Below are 20,393 nucleotides of genomic sequence, written 5' to 3' on the forward strand. Positions count from 1 at the left end.
TGATGCTATGAAAATCATCAGACTATACTTCAAAATGCAAAACTTCAGTTCAGAGTTTAGAAGGAGAATATAGGTTCTGAATGAAAAGTCTCTAGTTTCAATCCATTGGCTGGAATACAAAGCAATTCTAAGGAATTCAGAAAGTATCTTTCTAGCCCACACTTAAATGGTACCATTTACTTTGGCACTAATTGTACTTTATATTCTAATTTCTCAAAAACGAATCATTTGCACTAATCAAATGTGTCAGCACGAAAGGGTGAAAAATGGGCTTCACACAGGAAAAAAAAATGCATCCAAAAATGTTCATTGTACCTAGACAAAATGTTAAACTATTGAACTGGTTTTTAAGAAAAACTGGTGGCTGGGGGCACCTGGGCTGCTTGATCGGTTAAGCATCCAACACTTGGTTTTGGCTCAGGTCATGGTCTCAAGGTCCTGGGATCGAGCCCTGAGTCAGGCTCCACACTCAGCAGTTTGCCTAAGGATTCTCTCCCTCTCTCTCTGCCTCTGCCCCTCCCCCTGCTCATGTGCATAATCTCTCTCTCTCTCTCAAATGAATGAATAAACCTCTAAAAGAAAAAAAAAGAAATACTTATGGCTGTTATATTAAAAAAGTTTTCTGCCTTTAGCTCATTCTCAAAAAACATCATTTGTATGAATTATTTATGCATCAGTTAAATTGATGTGTTGCAGATGAGAAAATATACCATGCTGGATCAAGATTACTAGGTACAAAGGAAGGACTAGAAGAGATGTGTACAGAGTATCTAGGAACTCTTTCTAACATGGAGGTACAGATTCATAAGGAGCTCAGAAAATTGGAAAATTATGGCATATGAACCCCTATCAAAAAAGCTGATAAAAATTTGAATTCCAAAACAGCTATAATGGTTTAATAAACTAGGACCATCAGTCTCTAAAGTAGATGTGGGCAACATTAGCCCTCCATTTTTTATAGCTATCTGTATATGTCAGTAATTACTAGTCTTTTAAGGAGCCGGAGTTAATTATCTCTATTAGAAAGAAGTACTTTTCCCTCAGCCTTTAAACTTAGCATAAAATTTAAATAAGATTCTACATCTGGGGCACCTGGGTGGCTCAGTCGTTAAGCATCTGCCTTCGGCTCAGGTCATGATCCCAGGGTCCTGGGATCCAGCCCCGAGTCCGGCTCCCTGCTCCGTGGGAAGCCTGCTTCTCCCTCTCCCGCTCCCCCTGCTTGTGTCCCCTCTAGCTGTGTCTCTCTCTGTCAAATAAATAAATAAAATCTTAAAAAAAAAAAAAAAAGATTCCACATCCAATTCCAGAATATGTGTTGACTGTCACCATATAGTGAGTTCTTTAAAGAAGCCTGTCCAGGAGTCTCTCTCTAGTATATATGTCTATTGCTATCCATCCAGTTGACCACAACAGAGAAAACAGGCCCAACATCCCAGAATACTGGTGCCATTGTGTTTGTGTGGCCTTACTAGCTAGATCTTAAGCCCAAACCATCCCTATTAGGAAGGAAGACCTGTCCTGAAGGTGTTGCAGAGGTAGATAAAATGATAAGGACACATTTAGGTTAGGGTTTTCCAGACAGTTCTACGTAACTCTGTTTTGTCCTAGGATTCCTTGGTCTCCTACTTGGGTTCTGTGTACAAGTGGAGTTAGGTTTTAAGAGTTCTCATAACTTAAGAATTTTTAAATTTCAAATCTGTGTGCTTTTATAGTTTCTGAACTTATTGTCAAATTATGATCTCACTTTTACATCACTCCTTGGATCATTTTTTTTTTAATTTTAAAGATTTTATTTATTTATTTGACAGAGAAAGAGACAGCGAGAGAGGGAACACAAGCAGGGGGAGTGGGAGAGGGAGAAGCAGGCCTCCCACTGATCAGGGAGTCCGATGCGGGGCTCGATCCCAGGACCCTGGGATCATGACCTGAGCCGAAGGCAGACGCTTAACGACTGAACCACCCAGGTGCCCCAATTCCTTGGATCTTAAAGATCATACCAGAAAATAGTACAAATACTGAATAATTTCAACTATGGGTGAAATTTTTTATATTTCTCTTTCTGTGACTGAGATAAGGAATAACCTGAAAAAGAAAATTGGATTAAAATCTTTTTTTTTTTCAATCTTACAATAGTCTCACAACAATATGATATGTTAAATTTCTTCTTTACTACAGATCACTAGTGAAAAAGCAGTATAAGTTGTTTGGTCAAGATTTTGTAGACTTTCTATTTATTTATTTATTTTTTTAGATTTTATTTATTTATTTGACAGAGAGAGAGACAGCGAGAGAGGGAACACAAGCAGGGGGAGTGGGAGAGGGAGAAGCAGGCTCCCTACCAAGCAGGGAGCCCGATGCGGGGCTCGATCCCAGGACCCTGGGATCATGACCTGAGCCGAAGGCAGACGCTGAATGACTGAGCCACCCAGGTGCCCCTAGACTTTCTATTTTAATAGAAAATTTTATGATTTAAAAAAGTTTTAAATAAAATCTTTAAAAAAAAAAAAGGGGGGGCGCCTGGGTGGCTCAGTCGTTAAGCATCTGCCTTCAGCTCAAGTCATGATCCCAGGGTCCTGGGATCGAGCCCCACATCGGGCTCCCTGCTCGGCGGGAAGCCTGCTTCTCCCTCTCCCACTCCCCCTGCTTGTGCTCTCTCTCTCGTTGCGTCTCTCTCTGTCAAATAAATAAATAAAATCTTAAAAAAAAAAAAAAAGTTTTGAGAAATCTTTGAGTTAGAGGTTACCAAACGTAGAGATTGCAGCAAAGCCATAGAATACAGGGAAAGGTATGGAAAGTTCAGTATTGGAATTACAAGTCATAGAGACAGAAGTTCTATACTATACTATACTTTCCAACTTGCTTGGAACATCCTCTGCCTTGATTTCTGCCAATCAGAATATAATTCATCCATAAAATCAGTGCCAACTTATCCTATTTCTGTATTGTAATAACACAGGCTTTGAAGTCCAACCACCTCAATCCGAATCCTGGCCCTGCTACTTATTCACTGTGTATGTAGCCTTTGGCTAATTTCTCTAAGTCTGTGTTCCTCATTTATAAAATCAGGATAATAATAGAATCTACTTCATAAAATAGCTGGGAAGATTAAAAGTGATAATACGGGGCGCCTGGGTGGCTCAGTCGTTAAGCGTCTGCCTTCGGCTCAGGTCATGATCCCAGGGTCCTGGGATCAAGCCCCGCATCGGGCTCCCTGCTCAGCGGGAAGCCTGCTCCTCCCTCTCCCACTCCCCCTGCTTGTGTTCCCTCTCTCGCTGTGTCTCTCTCTGTCAAATAAATAAAATCTTTAAAAAAAATAAAATAAAATAAAATAAAAGTGATAATACGTGTAAAACCCTGAGAACAATGCTCTGCTGTTAGTTAATATTATTTCTATCATTCATACACTCTCCACTATTATTTCTCATTACATTATGTAAGTATTTTCTCTTCAGCCAGAGTTTCCAAATGAAGAAACTATATTTTGTATGTCTTTGTTTTCCTCACAGTGCTTAGCAAGGCATTACTCTCAATAGGAATTTTGAAAATATCCCAGAGAACCTTAGCATGGAAGGGATCTCGGAGGTCAAACTAGTTTAACTTTTCTCCTAAATCATGATTTTCTCTTGCAACACCCTGAAGATAATCATCTATACCCTATCTTGAACACAATATATATCTATACTTGAACACAGCTGGTGACAAGTAGTTCACTTTTCTCAAGACAGCCAGATTTTTTAACAGTTGTAATTGTCAGAAAATCCATCCTAAAGAGGTAGAGAAGCTGGCAAGCTTCTGGAAAATGATTTGGTAATACTCATTCAAGAGCTATACAAATTTTCAGGTTCTGTACATTTCACTTCTGATACTATATCCTTTAGAAAACAAGAAAATTCTGCCATACATACAAAAGTATTTATTAAAACACTATCTATAATAGCAAAATCAGGAATTAGCCTAAATGTTTTTTTAAGATTTTATTTATTTATTTATTTATTTTAGAGAGAGAGCATGTAAAATGTTTAAAAGTACACAAAGGCAGAGTAAGTGCCTAAATGAAACAAAAGGTCACTAAAATTAGAAATGTGAACATTAAGGTGGGACATATTTATAAAGTTAATGTTAAGTATAAAAGCAAAACAAATGGATATATAAACTATGATTAAAGCCATATACAAATATGTATATCTGTGGAAAAAGACAGGAGGTAATGGAACATACAAAAATGAAAACAGTATCAATAGGATGGTAGGAAAGTTAGAAGATTTGCATTGCTTTTTAAATTACTTTAATGTCATAATATTGCTTTCAAATTTTTTAAGAGAAAGTTCTTCCTTCTATTGAGCCAAAATCAACCTCCTCTCACTCCCTGTGAGTTTCATTTCCTCTCTCCTTCTGTCCTTTAAAATTATACAAAATAAATGAACTTGAAATATGTGAAAATGGTTATCATAGTTTTAGTACCTTCATTCTCTGGTACTCCAGAAGACAGATTAGAGAGGCAATGCTGATATCAGGGAGACTCAGTAAGGAGACTTAGCTGTCATTCACAAAGAAAGCAATGATGACAGACTGAACCAGCACAATGGCAGTAGGGCCAAACTTGAGAAATATTTCAAAGGTAAAACAGATGGAAAAGGTAACCAAAGGGATGTGAGAGGTGAGAACACAGAAGTTGAACACATTCCTCGTCAGGCTGTTTGATAAAATCATGGTTACACCACCAACATGATGAACCTGAGAGAAGGAAGAGCATATCTGGTCAGAAGTTGAAATTCTATTTAGAGATGTTGAATTTGAGGTACCTGTAGGATATATATGTCTATATATTGATGGAAAGATCAAGTTGAAGTCAGGGAGACAAAACCAAACCAGAGAAATAGGAGACAAAGATAAAAGCAAAACATGAATGAAATAGAAAACAAACAAACAAAAGCCATAGAAGTGATCAGGACAGGGACATCTGGGTGGCTCAGTTAGTTAAGTGTCTGACTCTTGGTTTTGGCTCAGGTCATGCTCTCGTGGTCATGAGATCAAGCCCCACATGGGGCTCTGCACAAAGTGCAGAGTCTGCTTCAGGTTCCCTCTCCCTCCCCCTCGGCTCCTCTCCCCATGTGTGCTTGCACTTGCATGTGCACTCTCTCTCTCAAATAAATAAAGTAAATGAAATCTTAAAAAAAAAAAAAAAAAGAAGTGATCAGGACAACCAAAAGATGACTTTGAAAGGATAATAAAAAATAATGATTTTTAGCAAATATAACCAAGAAAAACTAATGGGGCACAAATAAACAGCAAACAGATACAAAAACAGGGAAACAGCTATAGAACAAAGAGTTTTTTTTAAATTATAAGAGACCTCCATGAATAACTTCATATCACAATTTATGAACATTTGAATTGGGAGAGAAAAGTAAGGTATTTATATTTTTTGGTATAAAGTTATTCATGGAGGTCTTTTATAATTTAAAAAATTTCTTCTGTTTCTGTCATTATTTCCCCTTTTTAGAGAAAAACACAGAGCCTATCTCTGTGAACTTCAGATTAGACAAAAAAATTTTTTTTGAAAGACAGAGAGAGAAAGCATAAGCAGGGGTTGGGGGCAGAGGGAGAGGGAGAGAGAGTTTTAAGCAGACTCCAGGCTCGGGGTGTGGAGCCCCATACGTGGCTGGATCTCATGACCCCAAGATCATGACCTGAGCCAAAATCAAGAGTCAGACACTTAACTGACTGAGCCAAACAGGCACCCTTAGAATAGACAAAAAAAATATTTTTAAGATTTATTTATTTGAGAGAGAGAGGGCTATCAGGGGAGGGTCAAGGGGAGAGGGAAAGAAAGAATCTCAAGCAGACTCCCCACCAAGTGTGGAGCCCAAAGTGGGGCTTGATCCCATGACCTGAGCCAAAACCATAAGTCAGACACTCAATTGACTGAGCCACCCAGGCACCCCAACAGACAAAAATTTTTAAATAAAAACTGCCAAATATAGCTGAAAAGATTGATAAATTAGACTACATTAAAATTAACATAATTAGTATTCTGTTCACAAATACTATTAGTGTTCACAAAACACTATTACGAGACTAAAAAGGCAACTCATAAAGTCAAAGAGATACTCACAATACATATATCTGACAAAGGACTTTTATGTAGGATATATATGCAGAACTCCACAAATCAATAAGAATGAAAGACAATCCAATAGAGCCCAATAAAGAAAAAATGACAACTTGAAAAGACACTTTGCAAAAAAGTATATCCAACAAGGCCAATAAACATATGAAAAGATGCTCATCTTCATTAATCATCAGGCAACTGCAAATTAAAACCACAGTGACCTAACATTACACACCCACCGTGATGGCTAAAATTAAAAAGATAGAAAATGCCAAGGGTTGGTGAGGATGTGGAGCAACCACAACTCTCATACATTGCTGATGGGAGTATAAATTGGCACAACCACTTTGGAAATTGTTTTGTAGTATCTATTAAAACTAAATGTACACATATCCTTGACCTAGCAAATCTACCCCTAACAGTTCTATTCCCACCAGAAATGTGTACATATTTCATTGAAAAACATGTTCAGAATGTTCAGAGCAGTACTATTCATAATAGTCAAAACCGGAAAGTTATCCAAATGCCCACCAACACTAGAGGAATGAATAGTGAGAATGGTCTACAACAACAAGCAAGAATATGGATAAATCTCACAACATAATGTTGAGTGAACAAATGGCTCATACTCTATGACTCTATATCTATAAAATAAAAAACAAGAGAAACTAATCTATGCTAACAGAAGTCAGGATAGAAATATTCTTGTTGAGTGACTTCAAAGTAAGACTTAGTTTTCTGAGGAACTGGTAGTATTTTGTTTCTTCATCTGGGTGTTGACTTCATGTGTTTATTCAGTAGGCTGGGACAAAGGTGAGACAAACAAGTTACCTAAAAAGCAAAATTTAAGAACCCACTTACTCTCACCTTGCTTGCCTCACCCTCATCCCAGCCCTGATGTTCAAGTTTGTGAATATTTATTGAGCTGTATCATTATGATGTGTTTTTTTGCATGTAAGTTATACTTGAGTTTAAAAATTTTAAAGGGGTCTGGTTTACCTCACACCACAAATAAAAATAAACCTGAAATGGAATAAAAACCTACATGTAAAAAGAAAAGCCTTAAAATTCTTAGAATAAAATACTGGAGAATACAGTAGTCCCCCTTATCTGCAGGGGATATATTCCAAGACCTCCAGTGGGTGCCAGAAACCATAAATAGTACCAAACCCTATATATACTATGTTTTTTCCTATATATACATGCCTATAATGAAGTTTAATTTATAAGTTAGGCACAGTAAGAGATTAGCAATAACTATTAATAAAATAGAACAATTACAGCAATGTAATGTAATAAAAGTTATGTGAGTATGGTCGCTCTCCCTTTCAAAATATCTTACTTTATACTCACAATTCTTCTTGTGATGATGTGAGGTGATAAAATGCTTATGTGGTGGGCGCCTGGGTGACTCAGTCGTTAAGCGGCTGCCTTCGGCTCAGGTAATGACCCCAGGGTCCTGGGATCGAGTCCCACATCAGGCTCCCTGCTCAGTGGGAAGCCTGCTTCTCCCTCTCCCACTCCCGCTGCTTGTGTTCCTGCTCTCACTATCTCTGTCTCTGTCAAATAAATAAATAAAATCTTAAAAAAAAAATGCCTATGTGGTAAAATAAAGTGAGGCGAGTGATGTAGGCATTGTGATATAGTGTTAGGCTACTACTGACCTTCTGACAATATGTCAGAAGGAGGATTATCTACTACCAGACTGCAGCTGACTGAGGATAACTGAACTGCAGAAAGCCAAACCACAGATAAGGCAGTACCACTGTATTATAAACGACCTCAGGTAAAGAAAAACTTCTTAAGAATATTCAAAAGCGGGGCGCCTGGGTGGCTCAGTTGGTTAAGCGACTGCCTTCGGCTCAGGTCATGATCCTGGAGTCCCAGGATCGAGTCCCACTCGGGCTCCCTGCTCAGCTGGGGGTCTGCTTCTCCCTCTGACCCTCTTCCCTCTCATGCTCTCTGTCTCTCATTCTCTCTCTCTCAAATAAATAAATAAAATCTTTTAAAAAAAAAAAAGAATATTCAAAAGCACATGTTAGAGGAAAATATTTGATTACATTAAAACTAAGAACTTCTCTTTACCAGAAAAAAAAAAAAAAAGAACTTCTCTTTACCAAAGACATCTTTTAAAAAGTGAAAAGATATGCCACAAACCTGGAAAAAATATTACAACATAAATAAGTGAAGGAGAATTATTAATCAGAACATATTTTTTAAATCAATGAGGAAAAGATAAATAATCCAATAGAAAAAGAAATGAAAGACTTGAACAGTTACTTTATATAGAAGAAAACCAGAATGGCCAATACACATGAAAAGATGCTCAAACTTACAAATAACCAGGGAAATGCAAATAAAAATCATGAAGTATTACCATTTCACATCCAGTAGATAGACAGAAAACATAAACTCGAATAATATTAAGTGTTGGCAAGAATGTAGAGCACTCTCCTCCACTGTTGGTGGAGTACAAATTGGTACAACCACTTTGGAAAACAGTTCTACATTACTAATAAAGTTGAAAATGTATAAGCCCTAGGATTCTTTGGTATATTCTCTAGAGATACTCTTGTAAATATATACCAGGAGATTTGTACACGAATGCTTATAACAATTAAAAAGAAAGAAACTCTATCAAGAGTAGAATATTCTACAGCAGTGAAAATGAATGAACAACCACACACAAATGGATAAATCTCATTTTTGATGGTCAAGCAAAAGAAGCAAATCATAGAAGAATAACAAGGGTATGATTACATTTATATAAAAGTTTTAAACAAGTGGATATACTCATGGATGGTAAAATTATAAAGAAGAGTAATAGAAAGATTATAGAAGTTAAGAGTGTGGTTACATTTGGAGGAGAAGGAAGGGGTGCAATGAGGAAGGGGCACATGGTGGCTTCCAAGGTAGTGACAATGTTCTACTTCTTAACCTGAATGGAGGCTATACAGATGTTCTCATTATTCTTTAAACTGTACATACTATTTTATATACTCTGCTGTATGCCTGATATTTTCAAAATAAAATGATTTTTAAAAGTATAAAATGTTCTATATATGTATACCTGTGTATGAATGTGTATGTGTGTGTGGGTATGTGTTCCATAAAGGAAAACAACAGAATTTTCAGTGACAAAGTGTCAGAAAGCTGTTCACTAGACTTACTAAATTATTTCATATAATTGGCAAGTTAAATTGAATGAGTTTACCACAAAGTCCTGATTTTTGTATATATAGTTCCTACTAAACATATGCTTGGAAAGTGTTATCACGTGTCTTATTTAATCTATCAATTGAATTATTCATTCTCAAGTTGTCCACTTTCATTTCCTTTGGTAAAAGATAAATTCTTAATTTTAAAAGATAAAAATCCAGTTGAAACATGCCCATTCTCTTCTTAACCTTTATTTTTTTTTAAAACCAGCCTATGTTAACTATATCTTTCTGGAACAGGATCAGAAGAAAATTGCATCAAACTCTAAAGCCATTAGCATGTGTGACATTGTGAAAATACTAAAGATGAAAAAAAATCCTGTTTGTTTGGTTATATTATTTATATTAATTAAGACCTCTTTTCAATATATTAAATATAACACAGATTTAAAGAACCAGAAAGAACCTTCAAAAGTTATTTACTACAGTCATCTCTTTAAGTAGGACTCAAATTATCTCAAGCAAATAAATTAGCATCCTAATTTGAAAATAGCTCCTGAAAAGATTTTATAGCATCACCTCCCATTAAGCAGTCTGAAAAATTTTTATGTCTAACTCAGAACCCTTTTAATACAATATTGACATACAGTAAACTTTGTTACCCAGATGACAGGGTGTGGATTTACCTAGGACAGTGGGGCCCTAGCAAGTACTCAACTCCAAGTCTCTACTGGAAGAAGTAGGCAAGTAAAGGGCTCAGATCCCTACCCATTTGGCTCCAGTGGCTCCAAACGCCCCAGACCCCTGGCTTTCCCCAGGGACCTAGCCCCAAAGCTTGTCTCTCTCTACATAACCAACAGTTGACTATCATTATGTTTTCACTCTGACTTGAGTTTATCTATAACTTTTTTCTCCCCCAACCTCCCTCCACTCAATTATCCCAGTAATCAAGAACTTTATATTTCCAGTGAGAATGAATACCTAGAATATTTTTCAAATCCTAAAAATGTTACCTATAAATGAAAAAAAGAAAATCCCAAATTTTCTAAGTTTATGGGTACCTTTTCTAAGAGAAGTATATTGGAAGGTCTTTTTTTTTTTTTCTTGTAGTCACGGACAATTTCAAAGTATATTCCCTTTTTTTACAGTACAGTACTTTTTTTACAATAAAGACTCCCTGAGGTCAGAGGCTAATTTTGTTTTAGTTTTTATACCTGACTATTAGACTATTGGACTATTGGACTAATGGACTATTACTATTGGACCTTTACTGTGGTCCATCGGACTATTGGACTATTGGACTCTAGATCTCTAGAGATACTCTTGTAAATATACACCAGGAGATTTGTACACGAATGCTTATAACAATTAAAAAGAAAGAAACTCTATCAAGAGTAGAATATTCTACAGCAGTGAAAATGAATGAACAACCACACACAAATGGATAAATCTCATTTTTGATGGTCAAGCAAAAGAAGCAAATCATAGAAGAATAACAAGGGTATGATTACATTTATATAAAAGTTTTAAACAAGTGGATATACTCATGGATGGTTGGACTATTTGGACTATTGGACTATTACTGTGATATTAGACTATTACTGTGATATAACCTATGAGGGAATTAAAAATGTTAGCTGTGTTTAACTGAAGCAATGGAGGCTCGATAAAGTTTTGCCTTACATGATTGTTGCATTCCTCTTCTTCTTCATCGAAGTCTAGACCCTGATGAACAATCTCAGTAGTGCTGTTCTCCTGAAAGAGATTGTTCTCCAAATCAGATACTCTGGTGGCCTCAGTTGTGACTTTTACTTTCATACTATGAAAGCCAGTGGAGACCAATCCCACTTGCAGGTTTACAGGCTCCCCCTCGAACAGCAGGAAGTGTGAGTTTACCCCTTCTTTAAAACCAGGGGGTTGGTAATCATGTGGAGTCACTGCAAAATGAAAAGGGCAGAAAACCAAGAAAACTGTGAGTTTCAATAAAAGTCAAATTAATCTTTCATGTGTAGCAACAGGTATCTTTCAGATGCTTGCAAAATCTCTCTATGTAAAATATTACTTCGACACTTAAGAAGGAATTTAACTAGAGGGTGCCTGGGTGGCTCAGTCGTTAAGCGTCTGCCTTCGGCTCAGGTCATGATCCCAGGGTCCTGGGATCGAGCCCCACATCAGGCTCCCTGCTCCACGGGAAGCCTGCTTCTCCCTCTCCCACTCCCCCTGCTTATGTTCCCTCTCTCGCTGTGTCTCTCTCTGTCAAATAAATAAAATCTTTAAAAAAAAAAAAAAAAAAAGAAGGAATTTAACTAGAGGTCTCCACCTACCTGCATTATAGTAGTGGAGTTTCATAGTAAGTATCACATCATTAGGAAGGGGTCCAAGGTTCTGCATCAGTATATATAATTTACGGATCAGTAGAACACTGGCTTTCTTAATATCTTCACTGTTTGTCCCACTTTCGAAGCTTGTACTACTGCTATAACCATATAGAAAAACAGCATACTTTTCAATCATATGTATACTGAAACTCTATTTTAAAAAGAACAAAACTCTTAACCATATGATCAAATAAATATAAAGTAAATATCAGGACACTTGAGACCATTTTTAGAATGTAAATTAGAGCAGTGATTGTACTTTCTGCAATGTATATACAATGGATTTCTTAAGTAGCAAGTTCCCTTAAATATGACCTGATTTTTTAAAAATTTGAGTTACAAATAACCACATGCCATAATAGTGAGAACAATGGATTTGGAATTAGGAGACTTGACATCTAATATTGGGTCTGCTGCTAACTAACTGAATGAGCTGTGTCAAGTCATCTAGACATTCTAGATCAGTTAGCTCACTTTGCGGGATAAGCTTATACACATTTCTACACCTTTCCAGATTTTCTATTTGAAAATTGGTCATCAGTTCTGGGCCCTTCTACCGTCTGGTTATCTGTCAGAGATGTCCCTTCCTCTTACATGGATTCCAACAATGGCTATCTATTCTTCTCGCTTTTCTTCTTGTCTACACTGCAATAACATTCTCTATGCCACTGCTGCAATAATATACCTAATAGGAAAATCTCCTCATGTCACTCTCTTGCTTAAAATTCTTCTATTACACTCATCACCTTTCAATCAAATTCAAGAATGGTATGTGTACAATGCCTTTCATGAGCAGCCACGCCCTCACCTACAACCTCATCTGCATTTACTACCCAGTTTCTTCTCACCCACGTGCATTTGCATATGCCATTTACTTTGCTTGTATTGTGTTTTTCCCACTTCTTTTCCTGACTCTCCTCAATTCATCCTTTAATAGCTAGCTCATGTGTCACCTCTTCAAGGAAGTTTTCCCTGATAATTCTTATACATTACTCCTATGTATAATTGTTTGTATGCCCTCCTCTAGATTATGCGTGGCTCTATCTTTCAAGTCCACAGTACTGTTTGGTGCCAGCTAGAGTAAATACTCAGTAAACATTTGTGGAATTAATAAATGAATGTACAAGTGGAACCAAATTACCTTCTAACTCTAAATATTTTTTTATTTCTCTCCAAAATTTTCTTCCCAAATTGGTTTCATATTTGAATAGCTTCTAGGAAGGACTATCAACTGCAATATATTTGCACAATGTCTTTCACATAGTAAGCACTCAATAGTGAATAATAATCCTAAGTAATCGAGCTACTGGAGGAAGTGTGGATTCATAAAACAGACATTATTAAGTGAATACATTTGCTCCTTTTTTGATTTTGAACAACAAAGGTTTGTCTACTAAGATTTAACCAATTTGAAATAGGTAACTCAAGTGAAGGGCTATAGCATTTAGCTCATGGGATCTTTCAGTATACATCATATTCATAAAATCATATCCATGTAAAATCATACTCAAGACTCCCTTGTACTCTTTTAAAAGGGAAATTATCTTTACTATGGAAGAGGTGATAAGGTAATTTTGTATGACTGATCATTTAAATAAATGTCTACCTTTGGTTTCTAGGAGATTAGTAATATGCATTACCTTCTCTCCTCCTTAATAGCTGAAAGATTTGGCCATTTCTGTTTTACTGCTCACCACTTGGCATATGTGCCTTCATAACAAAAGAGATTAATCTGGTTGCCAGTAGTACTTATATTTAAATTTTGGAGAGTAAAAGGCAACTGTTTAATGTGGGAGAATATGTACGGAAAGTGCTGTACAATCTGTACAATGCTATATAAATGCTAGCTTATGATGATTAATATTTTAATTCTCATTCCTAAAACTTACTTCCTCTGCACATCCTACTGCTGTCTGCAAGTTTTACAAATGAGAGGATAATTAAGGAAGTGAATCTCAGAGAGAAATCCTCAAACTTGCGGTAAATGACAAGACAGAGCTAATAGCAGAAAATTGAGTATTAGGCCACGTTTCTCTTCAGAGTTGCTCCTTTCATGGGCACTCATTCCCCTGACTTGGAGCCCTCTACCACCCAGGCCTTTTCACCACCACCCACCCCCTCCACTTCTATTCCATCTCATCAGCAAAACTGAGATCTTTCTGAATCCAAAAGCTACCGGGATGGGAATAAATATTGCTCTTCAATAAAACATCTCCACCTACACCAGGGATCTTTTTAAGCAAATACCCATGTCTTTGCTCTTTAACCCGCTCGTATGTCTAAAACTTGGCATTTTAAACTTGATAGGAAAAAGTAGTGCTTTCCAGTCTTTTCCATACTGGGACAAACATAAAAAATTACATTTGTATGACAGATTGGGAGAAGTAGATGAGAATGTTTGTATCTATAGGCAAATAGTTCAGGGGTTTCATTTACTCCAGATCCAGTCTGGCTATATTGAGGGCAAAAAAGATTAATATCTTGGCATAGCAACTGAGAAACTTCAGGTTAGTGTCTAAATAGAATCTTATGGAGTTCTTCAATCAACACCATGTAGACAGCCTCATTAATACAATTTCTACTGCTATGCCACCCACCAACCACCATTGCCTCCAAGGACCACTACCATCACTACCACTACCACCAGGTACCATTTACTGGCCTTTTAACATATGCCAGGCATGGGCAAAGCTTTGTATATGTATTATAATTTAATAGTCACAGCAACCATATGATGTAAATATTATTAATTCCACTGTGCAGATGAGAATACTAATATTTAGGGAGGTTAAGTAATCTGTCCAAAGTTAGACCAACAATGGAGTGTTCCAAGCTAGGTCTCTAGGAATTGGAACTCTTAACCACCAAACTTAACTTCCTTTAAACCCCACTAACATCACCTATGAGGAGAAGAGGAAAAGAAGCAAAGGAAGACTCTACTCCCACCAACTTCATCCATGGATTTCAGAAATTTGAACAATTATTACTATTATTAATGGAGGGTTTTTATAGGATTAGTGGGGAAGTTACAAAGGAAATATAAGGCCTATCTATGGCTTCAAGAAGCTTATGTTTACCTCAGTCCTATTTCTCATGTTCATTAAACAATTAGATTCTACCTGTCAAAATCCATAGTGGCTCCTTCTTTTGTGTATTTGAATTTGAACTGGTATATCTCAGTCACTTTCTAGAAATATCAAAGGGAATAGAGAAAGAAATTACTTACAAAAAAGAAATCCAGAACCTTATCTGGTAACAGGTGAGGAATATTTTTATTGTATACCTATTATACTACTTACATACTTCTTTGTTTCACAGCATAACATTATTCAGGAGTAGTATTTCCAAATATAAAGATAACTTAATTTTTCTCCTCCATGCTAAAAATGAGTTAGATGGCAAATTCTATTGTTACTGTTTCAAAGCTGGAGAAACTAAGAGGCAGAGTTAAATATCTGACCTGGCATAGGTAAATGACAGTGAAACCAGTTGAGAAATCATTCATTCATGTAACAGATATTTATCAAATGTCTACATTGTGTTAGACGCTGGAGTCAAAGTGGTGAACATGGCAAAAAAGGTCCCTGTTTTTCTGGAATAGACAGACTGGTGAGACAGTCAATAAATAAGTAAACAAAATAATTTCAGATAGTAATAAGTACTGTGAACAATATGAAGCACAAGCTGTGATAGAGAACAGAAGGGAGAGGTGCCGATTTGGTTTGGAAGGCCAAGGATGGCCGCCTTGAAGGGATGATGCTTGAGCTGAGCCTCAGTGACAAAAGGGGATCATGTGCAGATCTGGGGGAGGGCGGAGTATCCTGGGCAGAGGGAACAGCAGTGCAAAGTTCTAAAGCAGGAAAGTAAGCCTCTTTCAGGGCCAAAGAGGAAGCCAAGTGGCTGGCAATGAGTAAGCAAGTAAGAGAGTGTAGGAGATGAGGATATGGAGCTTTATTGGCCATGATAAGGGGTTTGGATTTTATTCTAGGTAAACCAGAAATACACTGAAGTGTTTTAAGCATGGGAGTAATTTGCATGTTTTTAAGATCACCCTGGCTATTTTAATAGTGCAGAAGGAAGAAGTGGAAATCACGAGAGCAATTAAGAGGCTACTACAGTAATTCAGGGAAGACCAGAACGGCAACAAGAAAACTAGAAAAATTCAAAAAGGAACCAGGATCTATGACATGAGGTCTTGTTTTTTTGATCCTGCACTAAAAACTCAGATACCACTGCTATTTGCTCTCCTCACTGTTAAGAAAGCTAGAAACAAAGAGGGAAACATATCCTCATAAGAGACATACTCCATGTAAAATAACATGATTGTCTGGTAGTTGAAGCAAACGTTTGGCCCAGATACATTGTACAGCTTGTCCACAGATCTGGAGAAAGTCCGAAAGAGAGGTAAAGTGTGTAAGTGTAAGTAGAACACAAAAAAATGCCCTTCATTCATCTGTTTCAATTTTTGGTCTTGATATTGTGGGAATGAGGATGTTAGATTGATCAGAAAGTCTCAATGTTTCTGTTACTTTACTCTAAGACTTGTTCCCCCAGCTCTACTGATCTTAAAACCTTAGCACACAACTTAATCACAGGTTATCAGGTCCTGGAGAAACTGGCTCATGCTGCTTAAACTCTAAGACAACTGATTTGTAGTGGACTTAATTTAAAAGATAAAATATATTTCTAGCAAGACAGTCTACTTGGGAAATCAAACAAAATTTTGAAGGCTGCTTTGTGAGTACAGTAGGAGAGGTATGTGACACTAGAGTTGCCTACCACAACAGGTTCACCCCAGACAGGCAAGATACACAGCATCCTCTCTTTGTTCATGCTGGGTGTAATTGCCCTGCCAAGCAAACCATGTCTATTCTTCCTGCCTGCCCATGTTTCACAACAAACTCTAGCTTTTCAATGCTCTAAGCTATCTTTTATTTTTTTAATTATAACAAGAGTAGATCCTTTAGCAGCTGATAATTTTATTAACATGTTATTTCGTCCCTGAAGCAATTCATAAGAGTTATGTTTACAATGGTTTTATACAAGATGCTAATCCCTTATAACTTCAATCTGACTCTGATTATGACAGAAGATATATTGACAGCAAGCATTGGTCTCTTCTTTACATTGCATAAAACATTTTCCTACTTTTCAGATTAATGTGTCGCCTAATAAAGATGGGCCTTTAAACCACTCAACGATGGTTTCTGTTAATCATACTGAATATATTCAGATACCAAAGCAATAGCAACATATATAGCCTTTTTTCCTCCCTTCACATTCCAATCCATTGGCAAGACTTTCAAGACTATCTCCAAAGCATATCCCAAGTCCATCCATTATTATCACCCTGTCCAAACCACCACTATCTCTCTTCATCTGATCTCCTTGCTTGCAAAGTATTCCTCCAGTAATTCATTCTCTGTTCTATAGCCAAAAAGGGTTTTTGAAAATATAAATCAGACCATGTTACTCCTTTGCTTAAAACACCCCAATGGTTTCCCGTTGCCCTTAGAATAAAATCCAAAATCTACTTTATCCCACAAGATCTTACACATCTGTCCCTTGTCTACCTCTCTGACCTTATCTTCTGCTTCTTTCTCTCCTACCCACTAAGCTCCAGGCTCAGGGCATGAACTCATGCCTTGTAGCTTAGGGCCTTTGCCCAGCGATACTCTGGAACATGCTGTCTCCAGTAGATGATGATAATATTTGGGCACTGCCCTAAATGCTCTACACGTATTCATTCTTATGCAGTCAGTACTCTGAGGTAGGTATTGTTATCCTCATTATACATGAAGCTAGTAAGTGTTAGAGCTGGGATTTGACTCCAGCACCTACAATGTTAACCACTGTGCTATTCTGCCAATCACGTGCCATTGGCTCTCACAGACCTGCATAGGCTGACTTCCCTGGCCCTTCAGGCTTAGCTCCACAGGCCTTCCACAGACTATACTCCAATCCCTCCTTCTCCATTCCCTGCCTCAGCACTCTCCAGCACACTACCTTTCTTTTATTTTCTTCATAGCATTAGGACTATCTGAAACTGTTTTGCTCATTTTTGTTTGTTTATTGTTTATTCTCCCTCAAGGATATAAGAATGTAAGCTTCCAGAGAGCAGGGACCTTGTCTATCCCATTAACTCCTGTGTTTTTATACCTTGAACAGTGCTAGGAACATAAAGGGAACCCAATTAATATTTGTGGAATAAACATTCAGCCAGGATAGAGTTCACACTCAATTAGGATTTCATCCTACAAGGATTTTTTTTAAAACAAAGTTTCTAAAACCAAACTGTGGCTAGAAACAGAGACCATGTATAGTTCAGCTCTTGAGACAATCTATTAAAAATGGATGCTGACGACCTCCAATAGGCACAAAGGAATAGATGGTGAAACAGTAAGATTTTTGTCCTCACAGTATTGATACATAGCTATTCTTTTTTTTTAAAGTAGGCTCCATGTCCAGGGTGGAGCCCAACACCAGGATTGAACTCACCACCCTGATATCAAGATCTAAGTTGAAATCAAGACTCAGATGCTTAACCGACTGAGCACCCAGGCGCCCCCACAGCCATTCTTTATAGTTCTATCATGCATTACGTTGTGTAAAACTTTCCTTAACATATTTACATTTTGGTTTACACAACTTATTAATACCCTCCACACATTTTATAGTGTTTAACTGTAGGAAAGCTACACTATCCCTCTTCACTACTTTACTTTTGTCAATTCACCTCTGTCATGAAATGGAGCAACCAGAACAAAACTTCTAGTACAGAAATACTGCAACTTTGTGCAATGTCCAAAACTCCACTGGCCCCTGGACTGGGTAAGCACACTTAAGACAGAGGTTTGCAACTATTGTACTATGACAGACTCTGCACAAGATTGCTACAAATTTTAATCCATGTGTAAAATATATTTTTGTTTCAGGTATATGTTAATATTGCTATTGTTTCTTCAGTTTTGTTTAGAGAAGGAAATACTTCTACAGATAAGAGTCAAGAAACATGGCACAATATTAGATAAACACCAAAAGACTATGTCTACATGAGAATGTTGTTTTGTGAGTATATAAAAGAATGAGAAGGGCGCCTGGGTGGGTCAGTCAGTTAAGCATCTGCCTTCGGCTCAGGTCATGATCCCAGGGTGCTGGGATCAAGCCCCACATTGGGCTCCCTGCTCAGTGCAGTCTGCTTCTCCCTCTCCCCCTGCCACTCTCCCCTGCTTGTGCTCTCTTCTCGCTCACTCGCTCTCTCTCAAAATAAATAAATAAAATCTTCAACAACAAAAAAAGAATGAGATTAGGGAGGTAAGTGGTTGTATCAGTAACTTGATGCTAAATATAAACTATAAAATAGTGCAATCCCATGGATACTTTTAGGCATTATGAACATTACTATTCCATAGTTATACTGTACTTATTGCTGACTTGTTTGGTGTTCTTTTGAGTCTTTTAATACCCTCAAACATGACACTAAAACTTTTATCAATCAAAAGTGTACCATGGACACACAGGGGTTAGGGATCACTGTTATATGGAACGATCTGTAAGCATTCAAAATATTTTTTTCTAGGTTATAAATGATAGCTCAGCACTTCGTATTATAAGCTTTTGTTTTCTAACTTCATTATTTGCCTGCATCAAGCTCATTTTAACAGCACCCCCCCCACACACACCCTCCACCCTAAGAGTTTTCTGTAGTTAAATTTGCTCAGCATTTCACTGAGCAAAAGCACTGGTTTCAGATTAAGAGTTTTATATGCACAAGAAAACAAAATAATTCATTGCATTAAGAAAATGACCACTTTATTAACAATTTATCAGAAGGTTTTTGTTTGGGAAGCTTCCCCTCAAACCTACAGGGGAAAAAAAAGCATTTTGAAACTAAACAAGAGACAAAGATAAAAAGGGGTAGTTCAGGCATTGAGGAATTGTTACCCACCAGTATGTACCAGTTTTCCTCCACCTTGTTCAAACAGTTATTTATAATCTTCCCAAGAAAGGATATTAAAGGCTAAAAATGCTTAATTTAGATTTGAATGCTACCAGTTACGCTAAATCCATAGGCTTAAGAAGGAAAATTGAAAGCAAGGAAAAAGGAAAGAGAAGAAGGAAAGAAAATTAGGAGGAAAATACAGAGACTAGAAGGAGAAGAAAGAACAGAGGGCTTCTCCCTCCATCTCTATGCCATTGCCACAGAGTAGTACAAGTAACTATTACATGTCCAGGACTATGATATTCACTCTGGGAGACAGAAAACAAGACAAGACCCTTGTCCTCAAGAATTCAGAATCTGGGTGGAAGAGATAAAGTAATCTACGTGACTCAACTGAGAGTGTTAAATTGTGGGGTCCCATTAGAAAAGGAATTTGGAGAAGGAGGAAATTAGTGTGAACAGCATAGGCCAAGAGGCTTTCATGGGAGATTTGAACATAAGTTGGCCTTGAAGATGAGTAGGATTCAATAGGGAAGAAATTATGAGAGAAAGAAGAAGTAAAGATCTGAAAAATCTATGAACAGGTCAAATAGGGGAGAATTTAGTTGGCAAAAAAAGGAAAAGTTTAGAATTATGCTGTATTTTCCAAAAGGCCACAAACAGAAAGGATTCAGAATCGGTTAAAATAAATAATAAAACGTGGTTTTATACATGCAGAGATTTTTAATTTTAACATGTTAGGGAATAGGCTCCTCTACACTTTTTTTTTTTTAACACCCCTAAGTAGTTTTTAAAATCTCATA

At 37.1% G+C, this 20,393-nt stretch overlaps 1 protein-coding gene across 1 annotated transcript in view; it reads right to left on the reverse strand.

The window, feature by feature from the left end:
• Positions 1-20,393, reverse strand: part of HORMAD2 (HORMA domain containing 2) — a 91,152-nt gene that overhangs the window by 48,223 nt on the left and 22,536 nt on the right. The window contains exons 9-11 of the mRNA XM_036123193.2: positions 14,768-14,835; positions 11,595-11,746; positions 10,954-11,207 (exon numbers count right to left, since the gene is read on the reverse strand). Coding sequence (XP_035979086.1) covers positions 10,954-11,207; positions 11,595-11,746; positions 14,768-14,835 — 474 coding nt within the window. The remainder of the gene's footprint in view (positions 1-10,953; positions 11,208-11,594; positions 11,747-14,767; positions 14,836-20,393) is intronic.

This window comes from Halichoerus grypus, chromosome 13 (genome assembly GCF_964656455.1).
Source record: "Halichoerus grypus chromosome 13, mHalGry1.hap1.1, whole genome shotgun sequence".
In the NCBI taxonomy this organism is placed as follows: domain Eukaryota; kingdom Metazoa; phylum Chordata; class Mammalia; order Carnivora; family Phocidae; genus Halichoerus; species Halichoerus grypus.